Source organism: Salvelinus fontinalis, chromosome 6, assembly GCF_029448725.1.
Source record: "Salvelinus fontinalis isolate EN_2023a chromosome 6, ASM2944872v1, whole genome shotgun sequence".
Taxonomy (NCBI): Eukaryota; Metazoa; Chordata; class Actinopteri; order Salmoniformes; family Salmonidae; genus Salvelinus; species Salvelinus fontinalis.
Window position 1 is genome coordinate 13,720,628 of NC_074670.1, and position 9,206 is coordinate 13,729,833.

Below are 9,206 nucleotides of genomic sequence, written 5' to 3' on the forward strand. Positions count from 1 at the left end.
CCCTTTCCCAGGCACACGCCCTTCTGTGACACAATACAAAAAAGTTTGGTGAAGAAAAATTCTATCACGGAAGAGATTCTTTTGAGTGCAACTAGTTGATCAAGTTTGAGCCTTGAGAAGAGTGCCTGAGAGACAGAGAGAGCCTGGACAAGATAATTGACATCGAGCACATTTGTTTTTTCTCATTCACAATCTAACGGTGAGTAGATAAAGTAACTGAAGTATGTAGCCTAGCTTGTTTGTCTGAAGTTCCGTTGACTTAAGCAGGCCATTGCGTTGATGGATCCAAATGGGCCTCCCAGAAAATGTTCCTCCGTTCGAACATTAATAATGTATAGTTTGCGAGCGGATCTATTGTCCTAAACCCACCTAACATGATAGCACTGGGATCGGCTTCTCCTTGTCGGTAACCCAATCCTCAACCCCTTTACAATTCAGGACAAACCAGAGAGCGCGTCTTTATTTATTTATTTCCCCTGTCAGTCTTACCTCGGGACCACTCTACAAATCGACCGTATTAGTTCGGCTAAAGGCGGCGGCGGGGGGGGGGCGCAAAACCACGGTGGGTAGGCTACCCACAATCGTCTCAAATTATGCACGAGTCGAAGAGTGAACCGTTCGGTTGTAGTTACAAGCTTGTGGACAATGACATTCGTTCGAGTCTGTCTACAACCTCAACACCGACCGTGGCCCTGTGTAACAGCAGCTAGGACAGCTCGCTCTCTAGTCTTTTCACCCTGAATTATTAACGAACGGTAAGACGCTGGTAGCGCGAGTCGAATGGCAACCCAAGGTGTATTGAATAGCGCGGGGAGAATTGGCTTGTGGAAAACGGCGTTGACAGTACCATGCAGGTATGGTTGCGGAAGTGAGCCAGTCACACCTTGTAAGTTATTGAACACATCACATCCCCGCTGATTGATTCTGGTTGGCCATCGAAATAATCAAAGCTCATGCAGGTGAAACGAGTCCACTGAACCGAGCTTCACACAGTTAATAGGCATGGAGAGAGTGAGTAGACTTGGCTCTAAATAAGCTATTGTGTGAAAGTCTGCCCGTTTATGTAGTTAGGCCTGTAGTAGTGGTTCTCAAACTTTGCTGTGACCCACCCAAAGCCTTCTGAATATGATTATCCTAATTAGACTGAAGCAAGTTCTCTGCCATATTCAGGCTGCCACATGTATCTATCCCCTAAATGTGTTAGGAAAGGAGAAAAATATGTACATTTTCAGGTTGATGATCACATTGCAAGCCATACCATCCCAGGTCAAGCCAGGTATAACCCACAATGCTTTATAGACACACAACCCACTCGGCATACACTGGTTGAATTAACGTTGTCTCAACATTTATTTGCTAGCGTATTGTGACGTGAATCAACATGGTCAACCAGTACTGTTTTCATCTCGTTTCAACTAGCATGGGAAACATTGAAATGTGGGTAAAACTTCAACTTAAATACATTGACTTAACCTGACGAAAAGGTTGTTACAGTACATCAGTCTAATTTCAACATAATAATCAGAACTATGTATACGTTGAAATCCTTAAATTCCCCTTAAAAACATAAAGAATCATTTTATCATTCAATATGGATGAATTTACGTTGAGTTTCATATTTGGTTAGACATATTTTACGTCATTGTTTCAACGTCATGGCATTAACCTAAATATAGAGGTACATCGAAATAGTGACGCCACAGTTCTACAACTCCTGCCTGAACATTGTCTCCTAGTGGAATACAGGAGGAAATTCCCTTCAGTCAGATCAAGTCTACCATCTAGATACATACCTCTATTGTACCCTGCTTAGCTATGGAAACAAGCTGTTAGATTCAACTGAGATATCATGTCAACACATAAACATTATTCAGCTTCCATACTCATTTGTGTAGACTACCTAAATAACGTTGACTAGTTGAAAGTAACTCTTAACTTTTATTACACAAGTTGGATGTGAAAGTAAATTCATAGTGAGGTTTATTAAACATCAAACATGTCTCTCCCGAGTGGCACAGCGGTCTAAGGCACTGCGTCTCAGTGCTTTAGGCGTCACTACAGACTCCCTGGTTTGATTCCGGGCCGTATCACAACCGTCCGTGATTGGGAGTCCCGTAGGGCGGTGCACAATTGGCCCAGCGTCGCCTGGGTTTGGCCGGTGTAGACCGTCATTGTAAATAAGAATTTGTTCTTAACTGACTTGCCTAGTTAAAGGTTCAATTTGAAAAAATATATAAAAAATGTCTTGTTGGAGCCAGCACTGACCTGGTTTTCCCAAGTCATTACTTCAAACATAAAACACCAAACTAGTGTCACCTACTGAACTCTGCTGTCTCTTAAGTTCTCCTCTCCTTCCTCCCGCTGACCGTGTCCTGTCCAGGGTTCTGTTCTGTATTCTGGTGCAGCCCGGGCAGCTTGCTTTCACACCAGTTAGTCTCATTACATCCTTTGTTTGGGTCTAACAAGATACTCATGGATCGATCTGCTCATCAATCACTCTATCTAGGGCTCAAACACACACACACACACACACACACACACACACACACACACACACGATATATATAACAAGGATGGGCAACTGATGGGGGTGGGGTGCCACAGTAGCTTGCGGGTCTGCGTACCCGCATCCATACCCACACATGCAGTCAGAGCCGGCCCTAGCCTTTTGGGGGCCCTAAACAAAATTCTGCGTGAATTTCCTGCGATTCCCATGTATCATCAGATTAAATGAATATTAAAAACAGCAAACATTGGTCTCATGGCAAATGAGACCAATGTTTGCTGTTTTTAATATTAATTTAATCTGATTATACATGGGGGTCCCGGTCGGTAATTTGACCATGATTACCTCACGTTTAGATAGCTGGCCGCTAGACTCGTTTACCAATATAACATGTTTAGCTGACATGGCTAATTGAGTGACTGACATAACAAGAGAAACTGTTGATGCACAACCACATGTAGAAATGTCACCTTGTCTATTCTACTATTGTAACTCTCAACATTAAGTTGAGACCCTGACTGAGGTCCTGAAAATGTGTGGAAATTGATCCGCGGGCCTACAAAGGGGTCCAGGTGCCCATCCCTGATATAAAAATAAGATTCCATTTAGCAGACTCTTTTGTCCAAAGCGACTTAGTCATGCGTGCATACAAACCCACTACCCTGGCGTTACTGGCACCATGCTTTACAAACTGAGCTACAGAGGACCACACACAGCGTGTCCTAATTATGGGCCATGTGCGTAGAAGGTGTCTCTTGCTCGGGACACCCGCAGGCTGGTGAAATAGTGATGAGAGGGATGAAGATGATGACAGATGTCCAGCGGTGTGGGTCTGGTTGGCTAATGTGTTTGTTACAGCGGAACTCAAACAGGATAGTGTGTGGCATCAAGGTGGGATATGAAACAGAATCCTACACCTGGCATCAGACCATGGGTGTGTTCTGCTCTCGCTCACCCACTAATTAGGCTAATGTAAGAGCAGTCCTAATTGGCCTAGGCCCAGGGGACAGGTGTGTGTGTTTGTGGGAATGCGCATGCATTTTGGTGTGTGTGTGACAGTGTCAGATGGGAGATTTATTTGTGGATTGGGGCTCTAGGGTTACCCTCATCAGGACCTACCCTCAGGACATCACCTGACCTACCCTCAGGTATCACCCTAATGTTAAAAGAGAAAGGGTTAGAGATACTGTAGAGGGGGTAGGGTAGCGATATATATCTATATTAGAGGTCAACCGATTAATTAGGGCCGTTTTCAGAACAATTGGAAATCGGTATTTTGGACACCGATTTGGCCGAATTATAAAAAATATATTTTTTTAAAGTTTATTTAACTAGGCAAGTCAGTTAAGAACACATTCTTATTTTCAATGACGGCATAGGAACGGTGGGTTAACTGCCTTGTTCAGGAGCAGAACGGCAGATTTTTACCTTGTCAGCTCTGGGATTCAATCTTGCAACCTTACGGTTAACTAGTCCAACACCCTAACCACCTGTCTTACATTGCACTCCACGCCTGTTACGCGAATGCAGTAAGAAGCCAAGGTAAGTTGCTAGCTAGCATGATTTTTATAAGATAAGTTTAAATCAATCAATCATAAACACTAGTTAACTACACATGGGTGATGATATAACTAGTTTATCTAGCGTGTCCTGCGTTGCATATAAGCGATGCAGTGCGCATTCGTGAAAAAGGACTGTCGTTGCTCCAACGTGTACCTAACCATAAACATCAACGCCTTTCTTAAAATCAATACACAAGTATATATTTTTAAACCTACATATTTAGTTAATATTGCCTGCTAACATGAACTTCTTTTAACTAGGGAAATTGTGTCACTTCTCTTGCAACAGAGTCAGGGTATATGCAGCAGTTTGGGCCGCCTGGCTCGTTGCGAACTGTGTGAAGACTATTTCTTCCTAACAAAGACAGCTAACTTCGCCAAACGGGGGATGATTTAACTAAAGCGCGTTTGCAAAAAAAGCACAATCGTTGCACGACTGTACCTAACCATAAACATCAATGCCTTTCTTAAAATCAATACACAGAAGTATATATTTTTAAACCTGCATATTTAGTTAAAATAAATCCAGGTTAGCAGGTAATATTAACCAGGTGAAATTGTCACTTCTCTTGCAATGAACGCAGAGTCAGGGTATATGCAACAGTTTGGGCCGCTTGGCTCGTTGCAAACTAATTTGCCAGAATTTTACGTAATTATGACAACATTGAAGGTTGTGCAATGTAACAGGAATATTTAGAGTTATAGATGCCACCCATTAGATAAAATACGGAACGGTTCCGTATTTCACTAAAAGAATAAACGTTTTGTTTTCGAGATAGTTTCCGGATTCGACCATATTAATGACCCACGGTTTGTATTTCTGTGTGTTCTGTTATAATTAAGTTTATGATTTGATAGAGCAGTCTGACTGAGCGGTAGTAGGCACCAGCAGGCTCGTAAGCATTCATTCAAACAGCACTTTCGTGCGTTTTGCCAGCAGCACTTTGCAATGCTTCAAGCATTGCGCTGTTTATGACTTCAAGCCTATCAACTCCCGAGATTAGGCTGGTGTAACCGAGGTGAAATGGCTAGCTAGTTAGCGGGGTGCGCGCTAATAGTGTTTCAAACGTCACTCGCTCTGAGACTTGGAGTAGTTGTTCCCCTTGCTCTGCATGGGCCGCAGCTTTGTGGAGCGTTGGGTAACGATGCTTCGAGGGTGGCTGTTGTCGACGTGTTCTTGGTTCGAGCCCAGCGAGGAGAGGGTTGGAAGCTATACTGTTACACTGGCAATAGTAAAGTGCCTATAAGAACATCCAATAGTCAAAGGTATATGAAATACAAATCATCATATAGAGAAATATTCCTATAATAACTACAACCTAAAACTTCTTACCTGGGAATATTGAAGTCTCGTGTTAAAAGGAACCACCAGCTTTCATATGTTCTCATGTTCTGAGCAAGGAACTTAAACGTTAGCTTTCTTACATGGCACATATTGCACTTTTACTTTCTTCTCCAACACTTTGTTTTTGCATTATTTAAACCAAATTGAACATGTTTCATTATTTATTTGAGGCTAAATTGATTTTATTGATGTATTATATTAAGTTTAAGTGTTAATTCAGTATTGTTGTAATTGTGATTATGACAACAACAAAAATAATCAGCCGATTAATCGGTATCGGCTTTTTTTGGTCCTCCAATAATCGGTATCGGCGGTGAAATATCATAATCGGTCGACCTATCTATATATATATATATATATATTACTACAGCTAAGACCTGTCTTGTCTGTTACTCTCTCTCTCTCTATATATATATATATATATATAGAGGTCAACCGATTATGATTTTTCACCGCCGATACCGATTATTGGAGGACCAAAAAAAGCCGATACTATATATATATATAATATATATATATATATATATATATATATATATATATTATAATATATATATATATATTATAATATGAGAGAGAGCGAGTAACAGACAAGACAGGTCTTAGCTGTAGTAATGTGAACCCATGGCCTTCTGCTGGCTTATGGTGATCAGGTATCCCTCTCCATCAGACATCACAGCTCCCATTGTTTACGTCAGACTCCTCCCGTCCCTCCCTCTCTCTCGCTCCATCCTTTCCTTAGTTTACCTCACCGGGCTCTCCTTATCTTCCTCCATCCCTCTTTCATTCTTTTTTTTATTCTGATGTCCTCTTTCTACACTCTTAGATAAAAAGGTACTATCTAGAACCTAAAAGGGTTTTTCAGCTGTCCCTATTGAATAACCCTTTTTTGTTCCAGTTCGAAACCATTTGGTTCCAGGTAGAACCCTTTTGCGTTCCATGCAGGACCCTTTCCACAGAGTTCTCTATATGGGGACAGCCGACAAATTCTTTAAGAACCCTTTTTTCTAAGAGTGTACCTTGTCTTAACAGTTCCATCTAGTTCCAGTGAAACAGTTGCTGCATTCAATTGTCTAAACTTTAGATTTTTCTGCACCTCTCCTCTCTCCCAGTAGCTATGGAGTCGGCCATCCAGACAGTGGTAGGAGTGTATCTGAAGTCTGCCAAAGGGAAGGACAGTCTCGGAGATAAGGACTTCCAGGGCCTCGTCAATAAACAGCTCGGCAACATCATGACTGTAAGTTCCACCTATCCTTGTATTACTACTCCTCAACCCTGACCCTAGGTTCGTGTCCACGTCCCGGTTAAACGTGAGTCTCAACCACAACCCTGACCCTAGGTTTTTGTCCACGTCCCGGTTAAACGCGAGTCTCAACCACAACCCTGACCCTAGGTTTGTGTCCACGTCCCGGTTAAACCCGAGCCTCAACCACAACCCTGACCCTAGGTTTTTGTCCACGTCCCGGTTAAACGCGAGTCTCAACCTCAACCCTGACCCTAGGTTCGTGTCCACGTCCCGGTTAAACGCGAGTCTCAACCACAACCCTGACCCTAGGTTTGTGTCCACATCCCGGTTAAACCCGAGCCTCAACCACAACCCTGACCCTAGGTTTTTGTCCACGTCCCGGTTAAACGCGAGTCTCAACCTCAACCCTGACCCTAGGTTCGTGTCCACGTCCCGGTTAAACGTGAGTCTCAACCACAACCCTGACCCTAGGTTCGTGTCCGCATCCCGGTTAAACCCGAGCCTCAACCTTGACCCTAGGTTCGTGTCCGCGTCCCGGTTAAACCCGAGCCTCAACCCACGACCCTAGGTTCGTGTCCAAGTCCAGGTTAAACCCGAGCCTCATCCACGACCCTAGGTTCGTGTCCAGGTTAAACCCGAGCCTCAACCCACGACCCTAGGTTCGTGTCCAAGTCCCGGTTAAACCCGAGCCTCAATTCACGACCCTAGGTTCGTGTCCGCGTCCTGGTTAAACCCGAGCCTCATCCTCGACCCTAGGTTCGTGTCCGTGTCCAGGTTAAACCCAAGCCTCAACCACGACCCTAGGTTCATTTCCAGGTTAAACCCGAGCCTCATCCATGACCCTAGGTTCGTGTCCAGGTTAAACCCGAGCCTCAACCCACGACCCTACGTTCATTTCCAGGTTAAACCCGAGCCTCATCCATGACCCTAGGTTCGTGTCCAGGTTAAACCCGAGCCTCAACCCACGACCCTAGGTTCGTGTCCGCGTCCAGGTTAAACCCGAGCGTCAACCACGACCCTAGGTTCGCTTCCCGGTTAAACCCGAGCCTCAACCACAACCCTAGGTTCGTGTCCGCGTCCCGGTTAAACCCGAGCCTCATCCACGACCGTAGGTTCGTGTCCAGGTTAAACCCGAGCCTCAACCCACGACCCTAGGTTCGTGTCCACGTCCAGGTTAAACCCGAGCCTCAACCACGACCCTAGGTCCGTGTTCGCTTCCCGGTTAAACCCGAGCCGCAACAACGACCCTAGGTTCGTGTCCGCGGCCCGGTTAAACCCGAGCCTCAACTCTAGTCATAATGCATATCAGCACCAGGTGTTATTGGGGAAGTAATCTTTAATGATAGACTCTTTCTCTCTGTACCCCCACTCTCTTCATCTCTCCCCCTCTCACCTCATAGGGAACAGACAGTTCCTCTGCAGTGAAGGAGATGCGTAAGGGATTGGACGAAAACAAAGATGGGAAGGTCAGCTTCCAGGAATACATGACTCTGATTGGCTACGTGGCAAACACCCTCAGCGAGCAGAGGACTGCAGCCAACACACCTGCCTCATAGGAACTACATATGGCTTCATAGACACTATAAGATGTCTTATGCAGTCTATAAGGCAGGGTTCTTCAATCCTGGTCCTAGTGACCCACAGGGTGTGCAGGCTTTAGTTCCATACCAGCACTGACACACCAGATAAAACTCGTGAAGGCTTTGATGGGATTGATTACAGTGTGTGTGACCACAGGGCCAGAATTGAAGAACACTGCCATAAGGCCCCATGTACCTATAGAGGCTCATAGACCTGTCATGGACTGTCAATCTCCCTTGGCTGTATATCACTACATAATCAGACTTAACTTCATCTCAAAATATTCTATATGCTTACAATACACTACCAATCTTCATCTCAGTTATAACAATGTTACTGGTTTTATAAATACTTTATTAAGGCATTTTTTACATTAAGTTTAACAGTTCACATGTTTTAGTATAACTACTCTAAATCAACACTTCTGCAGTAAATGGTTTGTTATCATGTTGAAATAAATGCCATGGCAATGTTTTAAAGTCTTGTCGTCTTTCACTGCTCTAACGTGATCTCTAAATGAATTCTCTAATTGGCCCTGTGTCATGATGAAGACACACCTTATAGAACCAACACGCTGATACCTGCTTCCATGGCCACCAGTGGCCCCTTCTTAATATAGTGGTGTCACGCTCCGTGGCCACCAGCGGCCCCTTCTAAATATAGTCGTGTCACACTCCGTGGCCCCTTCTAAATATAGTCGTGTCACACTCCGTGGCCCCTTCTAAATATAGTCGTGTCACACTCCGTGGCCACCAGCGGCCCCTTCTAAATATAGTGGTGTCACACTCTGCGGCCACCAGCGACCCCTTCTAAATATAGTCGTGTCACACTCCGCGGCCCCTTCTAAATATAGTGGTGTCACACTCCGTGGCCACCAGCGGCCCCTTCTAAATATAGTCGTGTCACACTCCGCGGCCCCTTCTAAATATAGTGGTGTCACACTCCGTGGCCACCAGCGGCACCTAA

General features: G+C 44.5%; 1 protein-coding gene across 2 annotated transcripts; it reads left to right on the forward strand.

Moving 5' to 3' along the window:
* Nucleotides 1-8,719, forward strand: LOC129857103 (protein S100-A16-like). Of its 2 annotated transcripts, none has more exons than XM_055925038.1 (3): nt 1-199; nt 6,526-6,650; nt 8,060-8,719. In XM_055925038.1, exons 2-3 carry the CDS (start codon nt 6,531-6,533, stop codon nt 8,213-8,215), a joined length of 276 nt encoding a protein of 91 aa, XP_055781013.1. In that variant the 5' UTR covers nt 1-199; nt 6,526-6,530; the 3' UTR covers nt 8,216-8,719. The 2 variants fall into 2 exon arrangements, with proteins under 2 accessions (XP_055781013.1, XP_055781012.1); XM_055925037.1 differs by having other exon boundaries at nt 3-199; nt 6,529-6,650.
* The last annotated feature ends 487 nt before the right edge of the window (nt 8,720-9,206 follow it).